The 16,232-nt window shown below is 41.7% G+C and overlaps 1 protein-coding gene across 2 annotated transcripts in view; it reads left to right on the top strand.

The window, feature by feature from the left end:
* Positions 1-2,369: 2,369 nt before the first annotated feature.
* The window catches only part of Rnf130 (ring finger protein 130), a 27,484-nt gene continuing 13,621 nt past the window's right edge, over positions 2,370-16,232 (top strand). The window contains exons 1-4 of one of the 2 annotated variants that reach the window (XM_028775920.1): positions 2,370-2,485; positions 4,454-4,658; positions 8,368-8,461; positions 13,703-13,907. In XM_028775920.1, coding sequence (XP_028631753.1) covers positions 2,447-2,485; positions 4,454-4,658; positions 8,368-8,461; positions 13,703-13,718 — 354 coding nt within the window. In that variant the 5' untranslated portion in view covers positions 2,370-2,446 and the 3' untranslated portion in view covers positions 13,719-13,907. Of the gene's footprint in view, positions 2,486-4,453; positions 4,659-8,367; positions 8,462-13,702; positions 13,908-16,232 lie in introns of those variants that run through there. The other variant, XM_028775921.1, reaches the window with a different exon arrangement.

The raw sequence follows: 16,232 nt of genomic DNA, 5'->3' as shown, positions 1-16,232 counted from the left end.
GAGAGAGAGAGAGAGAGAGAGAGAGAGAGAGAGAGAGAGAGAGAGAGAGAGATCTCAAATATGGAAGGTACTCCATTTTGTTCTAGTAATGAAGAGAACAAAAACACTGCCCAGGACAGGCCAGAGCCAAACGTTTATCAGACATCTTCTTCTGCCATACTCCAGGATTTCTACCATCACCTGGTTCAGATTCAGCTAACACACCCTACCTTCTTCCGACACACTCCCGAACCAAAGCAGCCCTTTTGAAGATCACATGATCTCTTACTCTGATCGCCAGCCAAATCCCATTGTCCATCCTGTGGCTAGAACACCTTCTCAACTGTCCCACTCCATCCCAGCACAAGTTGAACCCCCAGACATCAACTGCTTCCAGATGTATGCAGATTAGGTTGTATATTTTCGATGAGATCTAAAGGGACCTTCGTATGTGCCAGAGAGGTTATGAAGTACTGTTCTTGGCTAGTAAGATAGTCCAGTTTATAAAAACGCACTTACCACCAAGCCTGATGACCTGAGTTTGATCCCTGGAACCCACATGGTTGTAGGAGAGAACTGACTCCTTCAAGTTTTCCTCTGACTACCACATTGTGAACATGTGCATGCATGTCCACAAATAGTTGTTTTTAGAGCCAGGCATGATGTCACACACCTTTAATTTCAGCACCCAGGAGTCAGAGGGAGGTGGATCTCTGTGAGCTTGAGGCCAGCCTGGTCTACAAAGTGTGTTCTAGGACTGCCAAGACAGAGAACCTCTGTCCTAAAAACCAGAGAGAGAGAGAGACAGACACACAGACACACAGACAGAAGGAGGAGGTGGTGGTGATGGTGGTGAAGGTTTTTTAAGAGAAGCAGCAACAGCAGCAGCTGTGTTCTGTTCTGTGTTCCACTGTAGCCCATCTAGGCACAGCTGAGACCTGCTGATCAATAGCTGTGGATGACCCTCATAAGAGCTGAGTCCTCAGAAGCCCCTTGTCCTTCTCTGGAGCACACTCCTTTGTCCACAAGTAATAACAGGCAGACACACAATAACTTGTATTCTATAAATTTAGGTCTCCCTAATTGATGGTTTTCAGATCTAATTCAGGGCTGAAAATGCCCTGTCTGAAGGGTTGGGAATAGACTGATGAATCAAGACTTAAAGGTTTTATTCTGGGCTCCAAAGAAATGAGTATAGGACCATTAAGTGGAAACTGGGTCAGTATATACTGTTAGCTGAAGTTGATTTATACACGTTTTCTAGACCATCTTTTTAAATCAAAACTGCATTTTTAAACAATAATAAAACATTAAATTAGAAATTAACAATTAGCGGAGCGGTGGTGGCGCACGCCTTTAATCCCAGCACTTGGGAGGCAGAGGCAGGAGGATTTCTGAGTTTGAGGCCAGCCTGGTCTACAGAGTGAGTTCCAGGACAGCCAGGGATATACAGAGAAACCCTGTCTCGAAAAAAAACAAAAACAAAAACAATAATAATAATAATAATAATAACAACAACAGCAATTAAGGTTTAAAGATGTGATGGCCCAATTTGCTATCTCTCAAATTGTCTTTTATTCCAAACTCAACATGTTCCAAAACTCTATCTGTTGATGATCCGGTCAGCCCAGCACTCCAGCTGTACCCTTGGTGGGTAGCAGCTTCTTCAGGTTCTTGTGCAACGGTTCCAGAGCTTGGGCATGAGCTCTGCCTGGCCTCTTTTTCTCCAGTCTTCTCATGTGAAAAAGTCCCTAGTCCGGGATTACAGACCCTCCCTGGGTGGGTGACAGAAGTCAGGAGGATGTGACTTTCTGCTCTCCTAAATAGAAGATATCATCCACCCCACTCCCCGAGTCCTTAGCTCTTTAACATTTCAGCCGAGAATTGCAACTGATGATCTTATTCTTAGCTACAGTTCACCATCTTAGCTTAGTTCACCATCTTAAAACAGTTCTAACTGCCCTGAGACTTTTACCAATATTCAAGTCTGGTTATTTTTATTCTGAATACACTTTTTTAGGTTTCCTCAGGTCTGTTGGAATTCAGTGGCATGAAAAGGCAGTCTGGGGCAGAGTAGTTTACACCTATAGTCCCAGCTACTCTGGGATCACTTGAGCTTGGGACCATCCTGGGCAACACAGCAAGACCGTCACTTACAGCATACATGAGGCCCTGTGTTGGATCTACAGCACAATACAAAACACATCCCACTCACTCATTTTATACCACACGAGATTGAGTACAGGAGAGTTTCTATAAATTATGCTTTTATATGCCCTCACTATTTATCTCTTCAATGTTGAAAATCCCATAAAGCAGAAAAAACCCCTAAACATTCTAAATCTTTCCATGTTGATATAGGAGTTCTTCACTGTGTGATTTATGACATAATTCTCTGTTCCTTTCTAGGCATGTTTTTCACAAATCCTGTGTGGATCCCTGGCTCGGTGAACACTGTACCTGTCCTATGTGCAAACTTAATATTTTGAAAGCCCTAGGAATTGTGGTATGTTCTCTGATTGTCACTACTTTTGTGCAACATCATATCCATGTATAATATAATACAACTGACATAACAGAAGCCATGACTAACTATATTTCGTTAGAATACAGTAGCTCTCTTCACCACATTGACCTTGTTGCTGTAACAGTGCCCTTGTTCCAGATGACTTCCAAGTTCTAAACTACCTTTGGGAGCACTAGAAGAGAATATAAGTAACTGTACTAGTCCATTTTGAAAAGTATGCTTCTGGTTGAGGGTGCACAAAAGAAATAGAAAACTGTGTTTCAGTGGTAATTTTTCTCATATTTGGCATAATATGAAATGATGTCATATTCTGCCCCCTTGAACTTGCCTTTCAAGTCTTTGAGTGTCAGTAACTTGTAAGCAATAAAAGCAGATGGTGACAAAAAAGCCCCTAGAGAACCTTGACAACTTGACAGGTGTGTTAGCCAAGTGTGCTGCACTGAGGTCAGCGTGACAGGTGCCCACACAGTGCACTGAGAGTGTTGAAGACTTTCTTGCTTTCCTTAAGAAAGCTATGTAGGAACCAGGTAGTGGTGATGCACTCCTTTAATCCTAGCACTGCATAGGCAGAGGCAGGTGGACCTTTGAGTTCAAGGACAGCGTAGTTTACAGAGTGAGTTCCAAGACAGACAGGGCTGCACAGAGAAACCTTGTCTTGGGAAAAAGAAAAAGGAAAGGAAAAGAAAGAAAAGCAAGGTATATAGTGGTAGAGAAATAGCTCAGCCATTAAAGCTGAGACTTACAACCAAAATTTCGATAAAAATATAAATCCATGGTATACTTTTAATAATTAAAAAAAAATTAAGTCTTTCAACATTGCTAACTGTTCTCTAAGAGCCAAGTCATCCTCCATGTGAGACAAACAGAAACTCTCTCACATGGCCAACACATGGAAGTATTAACTTGTCCTCAGTCAAGTTTTATTTATTCTTTGTGTATGAGTACACTGTAGTTATCTTCAGACACACCAGAAGAGGGCATCAGATCCCATTGTAGATGGTTGTGAGCCACCATGTGGTTGCTGGGAATTGAACTTGGGAACTCTGGAAGAGCAGCCAGTGTTCTTAACCACTGAGCCATCTCTTCAGCTCTCCTGTGTCCATTTTTAATGGAGCCTTGTGGAATAAATGATAGCTGTTATGGTTCTCAGGATATGACTACTATAAGCATCAGCTCTTAGATTGCAGTCTTTATTTTGTTTTTGATAGAACTTTGGGAGGCTCTAAAACAGAATTCTTTTCCTGTAGAAGCCATTGGTTCTGGGTGGTGGCTGACCCTGGTGTGAACCATTTTTCTGAGCTCTGCCTTTCCTGTGCTATCCACTGCAGACAGGAACAGCCTCTTACTCTGCTGTAGTGTTGCACACCACTGCATATAGGTAGACGACTGGCTGGAGCTGGATCCTCAGGCTTGGAAGCAGATGACTTTCTTACAGTTTACAAGTCTGAGCTTTGATCTGCTCTTGATTGTGTGCTTTGTTTTTAAAGGTAGAAATTTCGTTTTGTTTTGTTTTGTTTTTAACTAGCTACCAAGTAAATGGAGCATTTTAGAGAAGTTACAGAATAAATGAGGTATTCTGTTACCTTCTGCCCCTCAACAATAACATTTAATGTTAACTAAGATCGTTAACTAAATTTTCAAACTGCAAGTTTTCCAGCTTTGTACATGATATTAGCCTCCCTCTGCCTGTGACAGTGGCCACAAATGTTTATCATTTCTTTGCTAGTTATAGTGGCCAGTTTGGAGCTATGGATTTTGGTTTTCCTTTGTACCATTTGTGGGGGAGGGGTAAAGGGAAGTCAGCTGATTCTTTGAAGAAAGTTTCTTAAATGACAGAAAAGATAAGCAGGCATATAGGAAGTCTTTGCAGTTGGTGTAAACATTCAGGATTTTATGAACTCGTTCTTATGTTCTTAGGATGATTTTTAATCTGGAACTGTTTTGCAGCCAAATCTGCCATGTACTGATAATGTGGCATTTGATATGGAAAGGCTCACCAGAACCCAAGCAGTTAACCGAAGATCAGCCCTCGGAGACCTTGCCAGTGACAGTTCCCTTGGCCTTGAGCCACTGAGAACTTCGGGGATATCACCTCTTCCTCAAGATGGGGAGCTCACTCCTCGAACGGGTGAAATCAACATTGCAGTAACAAGTAAGTGAGGACCCATTTCCAGGCACCAGAGAGCCTTGCTGCTAGTATTGAGCACCTCATGACTGTCAAGGAGGAAGTGCAGCCACATGGTCCAGCAGTTTCATAAGGGATAATGTGTACATTTAAACACGTTTGGAATAACAGACTTTCTTTATAATAGGGAATGTGTATGCTGGTGATTATGTGGTTAGTTGTTTAAAGGTTTGCTGTAATGGCTGTTCCGTGTTGTGAGATCATTGCATTGCGAATAGCCATGTTAAAGGGAAGCACTGATGCAGCATGGGCTGCAGGCAGCAGTGTTGGTATGCTGCATGCTGAGCACTGCTGCCTGCCACCTCCCGGGCTAGCAGCAACTTAGGGAAAAACTAATATAGATAGTGATGGATGCCTTAATTGTTGAACTGTTAATAAACAACATAGCACAAGGACAGTGCCCGTGTGTGCGCCGTGTGAGTGGGTTGGTGGCATGTGTGTGGGTGTCATAGGCATTCATCTGTGCGCCGTGTGAGTGGGTTGGTGGCGTGTGTGTGGCGTGTGTGTGTGGGTGTCATAGGCATTCATCTCTTAACCAGCAAACTCTCTTCTCCGTTTTCATCCCTTACGTGCAGTTTCCATCTAACAGCCTTCCCTCCCCATCTCCTGTTCCCACTCTGGTGCTGCCTTTTCTAATGATGCTGCCACTTGCCCAAGACTTCAAGCCTGGAGTTGTTGGGGCTCCACTTACTCTGGGAGTCAATATCAAACATGGGGGAACTGTTTATGGACTAGCTTGCTCTTTACATGTTAAGACTTCTGTGCTCTGTTTGTTGAAACGCATGGTTTTAAACCATCCAGAGATTACCATTTGTCTGAATGCCAAGAGCCTTCATTCCTTTGGGAGTAAAACTCTTCTTTGATATCATTTGGCTCATTTCTTACCATTTCCCAATGCCTGTTTTAGCAACATTTCATGGTTTTCCTTCTTTGGCATTCAGGTTTTATGGTCTAGAGTTCACTGGTCTAGTAGTATGAAAGAAGATAAAGGTGGGAGCTGAAGAAATGGCTCAGCAGTTAAGAGCACTGACTGCACTGTTCCAGAGGTTCTAAGTTCAATTCCCAGCAACCACATGGTGGCTCACAACCATCTTTAATGCCCTCTTCTGCTGTGTCTGAATACAGTGACAGTATACTCACATACATAAAATTAAAAAAAAAAAAGAAAAAGAAAAAAAGATAACGGTGATTTACAATTGTGCTTTTATGAGTCCTTCATTAACCAGGCATTTATTGAGCACCTACTACATTAAGCACACATCTTATCATTTTTATATGGAAATGTCTTCAAAATCTTGATAATAAAATCTTTTGATGATAAAAATAATTCACATACCAAATAAAACACTTTTATCAGAATTTACCCATAATGCCAGTAAAGAAAATTCATGTGGTTATCTAGACCCAAAGTACCTCTTTTCCTTCCAAGTCCCTGCCTGTATTGCCCTAAGTAAGTACAGTATATCCAGCCAGCACCCACTGTGCTGGAGTAAGCAGTGGGAGGTCGGAGGGTGGCCCAGCAGAAGCAGTTGGTGCTGAAGTACTCTTGGGTGCAGGGGGGACTCTGGTGGTATTTCGTACATGCAAAGACACAAATAGGTTTATGTGTTCAGATTTCAGAAATTCAGATGTAATTAAAGTTGTAAATATCACTCTGCTTATCTTGAACAGCGGTTTATTAGAAAGTGGGTTGGGTGGCCGCTTAGTGCTAGGATATATTCTGTAAGGATCTCAGTTCAATTCCAATGTGGAGGAATCTGCCTTTAAGGAAAACAAGAAACAGGCACAGTGGAATATGCTTATAATCCCAGAACTCCTAGCACTTAGGAGGAGAGGCAAAAGGATTAGAAGTTCAAGACCAGCCTCTGCTATAGCTAAAAAGGAAAGGAAAACAAAAGGAATACTGTGAGTTATAAACTCATTGCTGCTGATAGTCATTCATCTCTTAAACTTTTTAAAAAATACCAGTATGTGTATACTCAACTTAAAAAATACATAGGTTAAAACAGGGATTTTACATGGACTCCTGAGTGTTCGTCTTAACTTCAATGAAAAGCTTAAATCACATGCTATGGAAATCTGTAATCCAAGAAGCAGTGGTTGCAATGTCATATGAAAAGAGATTGCTAGGAATTTTAATCATAGAAACCAGTGAGGCCAGCAAAGATTAGCTCATGCAATAAACTCTGCATCCTGAGAGCCTAGAGAATACGATCTCTAAGACATTTCTAGGGAGAAAAAAAAAAAAAGCATGTGCACACACAGTTTAATGCAGTTTTAGGATTCAGGAAACCCAGACTAAGAAATACCCAAGGTAGGGCTGTAAGGAGCATTTGATACTCTTCCAGAAGGACCCAAATTTGGTTCCTAGCACCCACATGGGGTGCCTCACAACCACTTGTAGCTCCAGCTCAAGGGGGCTCCCCACCTTCTTCTGGCCTCCATGGGCACCTGTATGCACATACATGCATGTGCACATACATGCACATAGACACACGTACACATGATTTCAAATATTTCCTGAAAAGACTCATGTTGCATATATGAAGTCATATGAAAGCCATTATTTTGCATACTAATTTTAAAATGTTTAAATGGAGAAATTCTCCTTTTAGGCACAGTTTTGCATATGAACATTTGTCATGCCTTGCTACAAATGTAGAGGAACTTTATAGAATTACTTTGTTAAGCCGTTCCTATTTAGTCTATCGTGGGACTATTTTATAGCTAAGACTTTGGATTGGTTCTGAGGCCCCGTTAGTCTCCCCTCCTCCCCATGCATACAGGACTCTGATTTTGACTTGTACACATCAGAATTTCAACTCTTTGATGAATCAAGTACCTTTTTGGTCACCAGCCCTCCTGCTTTTCTACAAAGACAGAGGACCAGCTTTGTTCCCCAGCAGGAGTTGTGAACCTATTTTCTTGATACAACTGTGATGTGTCTTTTTAATAAGAATATTCTAAGCAGGGCTGGAGAGATGGCTCAGTGGTTAAGGGCATTGATTGATCTTCCAAAGGTCCTGAGTTCAATTCCCAGCAACCACATGGTGGCTCCCAACCATGTATAATTGGATCCGATGCCCTCTTCTGGTGTGTCTGAAGACAGCTACAATATACTCATATACATAAAATAAATAAATATTTTAAAAAAGAATACTCTAAGCAGGTCAATAGGTAAGAGAAGGTAAAGCAGACACGGGTGGCTTGGAGGAGCAGCTCTCTGTTTAGGGTGCCCACAGAACCCCATTATATGTTCCTAACCTTTATCTAAGACTAAGTGTTAGAAACATGCAGAAATAGCAAAAGGAAATTTGAAAAATGGTTATAAGTATGGTTGTTCTGTCCTCTACATTCACAGTGACATATATCCACGTACAGTCCTCCTACATCATTTCCCTGTGCCTCTTGGTAGCCACACTCCTCGTATACTTCTGGATCTACACTGAAAGAGATGGTTGAGCCATGCTTTCCTTTCTCCTTGCAGCTTTCCCAGTACTTCCACTAACCTTCTCTAGTTAGTAGCTTTTGGCAAACTTCCTCCTGCTTGACTTCCTTGAGCCAGCCTTGGCTTCCACCTCCGTTGACGTCTGCTTCGTATTTGAGGGAAGTGTTGACATCGATTTGACTTAAACCTTCTCCCCAGAGTGATTTCCTCCCTTTCCTTTGTCAACAGAAGAATGGTTTATTATTGCCAGTTTTGGCCTCCTCAGTGCTCTCACACTCTGCTACATGATCATCAGAGCCACAGCTAGCTTGAATGCTAATGAGTAAGTAACAAATTGTTTTTTGGATTGCATGTGCCAGATGATCCCAAGAAAACATGTAGTTTTCATGAAGGTGGTGAGACTTAGCTTCCCACCTGTTTCATTACTGATCCCAGTGGGATCATAGTTAGCAAAATAATTTATTTCGTGAGCATCTATTTTTAGTCACACAGAATGGGAGTTCACTTTGTTGAATAAGACCAGCACACATGAGCAGAGCTCTAGAGGCTCTCCTTAGTACAAGCTGGATCCCCAGCCTCATACAGATGCCAGGACACCAGAACAGTCCTTGTCTGTGAAGAATGTCCATGGCCTCAGCATTAACAGGATTAACTCCACTTGGTGTGTGCTCATAGGACTTTGCCAGGAGCATTAACACTGAAACCTTTGCCTATGATCAAGGACAGGAAAGAAATGGGAAGGAAGTCCAATCCTCTCAGAACACAGTTAGGAGTAGAGATAGCAGAATAGACAACCTCTCAAAGGGCAAACAGAGGCCAGTACAGGATACAGAAAGTCAGATTTGACCTCCATGAGGAAGAACACCAGTCAGGCTTCTTAATGGTGAGATGGCCCTGCCCCAAGGAATATGCAGAGCTGGGAGTGTCAGCAGAAGCTGCTTGTCCACGATGAGGGCTGTCGTGGGAGAAACCTCTTGGTCATTTTGATGCAGTGATTTTCCAGAAGTGGCATTCCATAGTGATGTGATGCTGGAAGGGTCTTGGTTGCCTTTGATTTAAATGTTGCCATTTACTATCCAGTCCTTTCTTTTACTGGAGTATTCATATACCTTAGAGATGGATGCAACTCTGGGCCAGTACCCACATCAAGCCTACATTGCTACTGGTGCGCATCTGTCTTGGAGTATGACCTAGCATTTTAAGTTGCCAACAATAACCAGTCTCCTGGGATAATTAATATTGTTCAGCTGAGGAAACAAAAAACTTTGACTTCTGCTGACTATTACCTCTAATCTTATCTGTTGACAAATACTTACAGGAAGTACCTTCTGGCATCCGTGACCCCATACATACTGAGAAGCTTTTGTGACACACTGGCATTTTTCACCCTTTAGATGAATACTCTTCACTTATATATTAGGTTGGTCAGCAGCTAGCTACCTCTGTTGATGCTACTAGATGCAATTTTTTGTCAGTACATAGTGTCTTATTCTAGAGTCAGACACATAGATTTGGTTCTTGCTCAGCTCCTATTTTCCAGTTGTGAGACTTGGGCATTTAAATTTTCTGAAGATTATTTTAATCATCAAAATAAACAGATAATGTTTAGTCTATATCATAGGGCTCTCAACTTAGCACAGTGCCTAGTTTGTAATAAGTGCTCAATAAATGTTAGCCAAATTCTGCTGAGATTCTGCTACAGTTCTGTGAAAAAGATGGCCACCTGGGGCCAGTGAGGTGGCTCAGCAGGGAAGCTACTTGCAGCCAAGTCTGATGACCTGAGTTCAGTCCAACTTCCACAAGTTGTCCTCTGACCTACATACATACATACATACATACATACATACATACATGCACACACACATACACACACACACACGTCTGTGGGACATGTACATATCTACACAGATACACAGACAAAAATAGATAAATATAATTTAAAAATTAAGACAAGACCATCTACCTTTAAAAAGCCAATTAATTTAATTTTGTCCATGAAATCAGATACAGAGCATAGGAACTCAGTAGGTCCCCATGATTTCAAAAATACTTATTTAAAGTGAAGTCATTGTTTGGTCTGTAGTCAGTTGTCTTCCTTATTCCCAATCAAGCTAGATAATTATATTTATAATTATATATAATATTATGCTATGTGTTATATAATATATTGCCAGAAAGGGGGCAGGTGAGATGATTCAGTGTAAAGGTGCTTGCTGCCAAGCCTGACTTGAGTTCAGTCACAGAATCTACCTAATGGAAGAAAAAATAAAGTTTCCTGTAAGTTGTCTTCTCATTTCCACACACATGCCATTACAGACACCACACTCACACACACACACACACACACACACACACACACACACACTTCTGCACAGAAAATAAGTAAATCGAGTTAAATATTTTAAAGAATTCAACTATAAGTAACAACCAGTACAAATAAATAATAAATAGTGATGCTCTGGGCACTTGTGTAGAATTTCAAGACACTTTAATAGTCCTCTAACTCAGAATCTTCCCAGATGCACAGTCTATACATCAGATACTTTAGAAAATGCTAAATAGGAACGAAAGTGCCTGGGCCATGTGCTTCAGTTGCATCCATGAACCTAAGTCATGGGTCTTCATAGCCATGTCTTAGTCAACTCTTCTCCCATTAGCAATTGTTGATTTGCAGTTGTTCATTTGACTGTTACTTCTTTGCCTTCAAAACCATCCTAAAGGACAGTATTCATAATTCCATTTAGAGAAAAAATTGAGTGAGTGTGTGTGTGCATGTGCACATGTGTGTATACACACCTGAGGGTACATAAGTTAGTCACCACCGGGCAGTGGTGGCGCACGCCTTTAATCCCAGCACTTGGGAGGCAGAGGAAGGCGGATTTCTGAGGCCAGCCTGGTCTACAGAATGAGTTCCAGGACAGCCAGGACTACACAGAGAAACTCTGTCTTGAAAAACCAACAGAAAAAAAGAAAAAGAAAAAAAGAAGATAGTCACCAAAATATTGGTGATGAGTAGCTTAGGTTCTATGTTTAGGATAATATTTTCCTCTCCATTGTGAGCTTCTGTAACTTGGGGCTTTGGTTTTGCAAGCATGAGTTACTTGATTTTTTTTAAAGACCATTTGTGGTGAGAGAGAAAGATCAGTCAATCTGCCAGTGTCTTTCTAACAGGTTGGTTGAAATTCCTAAATGATTTTATTCTAGATAAAAGGTTTTTTTTTTTTAACAATTTTACAGTTTGTCATTTGTGGATTTTTAAAATCTACCTACTCATTTTGCCTTTATCTACCAATAAATTTACAGCCAAGATGTAGAGTGCATCACAATAGTCAGCTCATTAGGCTTCTGACTGAGAAGAGCATTGACAGATGAGCAGAGTGTTGATATGTAAAAGACTGAAAACAGAGTCATTAGATGTCTTATAGATGCTTTGATTAGAAAGGAGGGAAGAGGAGGTGAGAGTGTCTAAGGGGGAGGGGGGACCCAGGGCCTGGGAGAGAAGAGAGGGGTCGCTGTGGATCAGTGCAGTTCATACTGTACAGCTAGTACAGCCATCACAAAGAAAGGGATTTGATGGAAGAAAGTAACTTTGTATCAGGCAGAGTTGTCCATATGGACAACTGGTAAGCTAATGAGTTTGCCAGTTGTTGCCTGGCTATTCACCCAGAACCTACAGTCCAGGGCTATGAAGGCAGGTCACCTTTTGAGTCACATGCTACTGGGCAGGATCAAAAAGCCCACGTTATAAGGATTGGGTTTGCTTTCTAGTTCCCTCTTGCAAGACTTGAATTTCAAAAGCAAAGTTACCAGATGTCTTTTTTGCCATCTACCAGAGTGAAAGCTGTTTTACTCTGTGACCTAGTAGTGCTCCCTCATACCCGACTAAACAAAAGTTCACAAAAGTGGCTTTCACTGCCTGCTACATCCTGTGGCGTAAACTGTCTTGTGGTTTATTTCCCTGTCAATTTCCCTCTACACTGACTTCAGGAGCAGTTTGAGAAACACTTGTCAAGAATTTTAGATATCTGCTTTTTCAGTCAGATACTCTTGGTCAGACCAACATCCATCTTTGTTTTTTAATGTTACCATGAATACCTTTCTTGTGAACACAAAGACTTAATGTTACTTTCTGAGGTGTATGCTGGGGAATAAGTCTTCTTCCTTCTTGTCCTATTGATTCTTTTTTAGCCACAGAGGAAGACAGTGAGGCTCAGAGGGATTGAGTGGGATCCAGTCCTGTGCCTCTGATCCCAGCTCCTTTCTTTACAGTGTTTGGCCCTGACTGCTCCAAAGAACACAAAGAGGAATTCAGTTGTGACCAGAGAAGAAAGTGTAGTTTCTGAGAAGATGGTTTGGAAGAAGAGTCCTAAGCAAAGCAATAGTTACCGTTGGTCTTTGGCAGTGGCCATTTTCCTTTTTTCCCAGGGCACCTAATGTTATGGTGATCCTAAAAAGCCCTTCTGTATCATTAGACCAGTTTTTATGAGGAGATACTACAAGGAAGATGTGCTACCTTCAGTGGGGCCTATGACAGATGAGCAAAGGCGCTTATGTAAAGTGACTGTGTTCACACCAGAACCTTTTCCAGAAAACATCGGCTAGCTCTCTTACTCATGTAATGCCATGTCCCAGTGCTCACTAGACACCAGCCTCATGGGAGCAGGGATGAGCTTAGAGACCTGGTCTTCTCTGTAGGAGTTAGAAGTGAAGAAAGGAGCAAGGGAGCGAGCACTGTGCACTTAGGGACATACCCAAGAGTGCTGCTGTTTTTGCACTGAGGAGCCTCACTGGAGAGAGGGGCACAGATTGGGGGGAAGCCAAGCAGGTTCAGGAGTGTGTGTTCTGATGCCTCCACTGGAGCTGGTAGCACTGGAAGGGTTGAAGGCTGTTCATGATGGCTGTTTCTTTGAAGCTACATATAGCCAAAGGTCCAGTGGTTTGAAGCTTGGATCCTCAGCACAGAGGAAAAGATCAGATTTGGGACAGTGGAAATGAACCAGACATGGTGTTAGGGAGGCCCTGATTAGGGAATAAGCCAAGTACAAAGGGTCAGGAAGCTAGAGAGTGTCAGGGACTGCAAAGGACAAACAGGATCCTGGAGCACCAGGAAACTTCCCAAAGGACTGCCCACCCTTTTCAGCTCCTGTTATAGCCACCAAGATCACATTCCACGCACCCAAAGTCTGAGCAAGTCCTGAAACAGCTCCGCACATCCCTGAAGTCTGCTCTTTAGCTCTTCCAAATAAGCCATAGTCATCCAGGGTGATAAGAGGAGCACGCTCAACAAAGGCAGCCACAGACGCAGCTTGGATAATGCTCTCCCTGCACAGTAAACGAGGCACTGTCAGCTCATCTTCTTCATGTGTTCACTCTGGAGTATTAAAGCATTTTGAAAGAACAAGCTGCTTAACTACCAGTGAGAAGCTGCTGGTCTCAGACAAATACCAAGGCTGGGGACAGTCCCAGGCCATCCTGCAGTTAGGGTCACATCTCTGTGGTTTTAGACTGTTGACAACCTCCCTTTAACTAATTAATGACCTCTGTTTTCCCTTTTATTCCATAGGGTAGAATGGTTTTGAAGAAGGAAAACACTGCTTTCTGACTGATTGCCTTGAAGGAAAAAAGAACCTATTTTTGTGCATCATTTACCAATCATGCCACACAAGCGTTTATTTTTAGTACATTTTATTTTTTCATAAAATTGCTAATGCCAAAGCTTTGTATTAAAATAAATAAATAATAAAATAAAAGTACCGTGTTGCTAAGTATCCTTCGCCAGTGTGTTTCAGAGGCTGATTTTGATACCACATGTAGAACGTGCTCATGATTCCGTAAGAGGGTAGGGACAGTATGGCTGCTGGGCTTTACCATGGACTCCTGCTGCCTGACTGGTGTGGCAGAGCAGGAACAACCTGTGTGTCACTTCTCCCTCAGTGCCCAGTGGATTTACTGTTTTATTTTCAAGAATGCCTATTCACCTGGTAACATGTCCTTCCTTTGTCTGTGGTCCTTGCACCTTCACTAGGACATTAGCTTCACACCCAGGACTCCCTAGTGCTATGCCCCATTGTGTCTCACACACCTGGGAGTGTGCTGTGCATGTAGTAAGTGCTCAATAAATGGACTGTGGGATGAAGGGGTGAGACGTCAGTACGTGCAAGCCAAGACGCTTTTACTTAGTGTGTATATTACATATTTTTAAAAAGTGAACACAAAAGAACTAGCCAAGAGCCATTTTAACATGTGTAAATGAAATATTTTTGCCTTATTGAAGAAACCGTTGAGCTATTTTGTCATATTGCATGCTTAAAGGATGATCAATATTTGTAAACTAGACAGTTTGCAGCCTTTTACATTAAGGTCTCTGAACTGTCATATTTCTGTGGGACTTCACAGTCAACACAACTGTCATAGGTCTCTTCCAAAACAGTTCATCACCCTACAAGGAAACCTCATAACCCACTAACAGAACTTTCCACACGTGCCAGCCCTGGGAACTATCAAACTGCATGTCTTTGTACCAATTCTGAGCTCTTCATATGAATGCAGTCTTACAGAGTGCAGCCTTTTACGTCTTGGGCCTCAGTGTGCTCAAGGGTCACCTGTGTTGAATCATGCCAATACTTGTTCCTACAGAAGTATGACTTATTTTTTGTATTCTATTTTTGCAAGTTTGCCGAGTCTAATCTTTTCTTTACTATTCTTTAGGATTTTCTATGTACACAATCATGTCATTTGAATGTAGGGTCTTTTATGTCTCTTTTATGGTCTGTTTTACTTTCTTGCTTGTTCATCCTTAGGCAGACAGTGGATATAAAGGATGTGAACGACTCTCATGTTTTGTTATGATCTTGGTGGTGAAAGGTTGATTTCAGTTTGTCAGCGTTGAGTGGGAAGTTAGCTATAGAATTTTCTTACTTACTGTCCATCAACTTGAGAAAGTAATATATCCCTAGGTTATGGGATGTTTTTACCATAGAACTTTTAGATTGTGTCAACTTTTCCCTGTACTTACTGCAGTGATCTCATGTGGCATTTTGTCCCAAGATTATCATATACATAGTATATTTGATACTGATTTTTTTGGGACAGGATTTGGGTGTGCAGTTCAGAATGACCTCAGACCTACGATTCTCCCAAGTGCTGTCTGCAGCCAATGCAGATTTCAACGATTACACTTTTTCTGTGTTCTGAACTAGCCTCACATTCCTAGGGTAATCTCACTCACAGAAGTTTCACAATGTAAAACTTCATTTTACATTGCTGGACCCAGTTTGCTAGGACTTTCTGATGACTTCTTCCATTTATAAGAGATGTTGACTAACATGTCCTAGTTTATCTTTGCTCCACTTTGGCATCATTGTACCACTGATCTCAGCGGTGTTCTAACCTCTGTGTTAGGAAGAGCACAAGGCGATGGTAGTCCTTCAGATGCTGAGAACCCATGTGGTCCAGGTTCCTCTTCCTAGAAAGTTTCACATTTCTCTAGTATCCTCACAACTAGTTGTACGCTCCTGCACTTGTTGGGGCTCACATTCTCCCATGGCTCTGATTGTCCTGAGACTGTAAATGTGACCAGGCTGAACTCACATCTGCCTCTGCCTCCAAATGATGGACTACAGAGTGCACCACAGATGATATCTGACTTGTTTCCCTCTGTTAAAGTGAAAGATTAGGTTAATTGATCTGAGATCTTTGGGAGAGTTTTTGGTATTTTGGGGTTTTTGTAGTTGTTTTATCTGGAAACTGTATGTGCCAGGCTAGCCTGGAACTCATGAGCTCAGTGACCCTGACACTCTGTGTCCTGAGTAGGCAGGGTTATGCATGCTTGGCTTCTTTTTAAAGTATAGGTACTTGTAGCCAAAAGTCTCCCTCCAAGTCCTATTTCTCCTAATCATGTTTATTTCTATTTACTAATTTCTTCTTTCCCCTGTGATTTCTTCAACACACTGATTACTTAGCAGTTATATTCTTTAAACTCTACATATTTACAGATTTTCTCAATCTGTTACAAATTTATTTTATTTTAAATTCTTCCAGATATATTGGTTGGTTGGTTGGTTGGTTGGTTGGTTGGTTGGTTGGTTGGTTGG

Source organism: Grammomys surdaster, unplaced genomic scaffold (genome assembly GCF_004785775.1).
Source record: "Grammomys surdaster isolate TR1022 unplaced genomic scaffold, NIH_TR_1.0 262, whole genome shotgun sequence".
Classification (NCBI taxonomy): Eukaryota; Metazoa; Chordata; class Mammalia; order Rodentia; family Muridae; genus Grammomys; species Grammomys surdaster.
The sequence above is the reverse complement of the archived record's forward strand: the minus strand, read 5'-3'. Positions and strand labels throughout refer to the sequence as shown.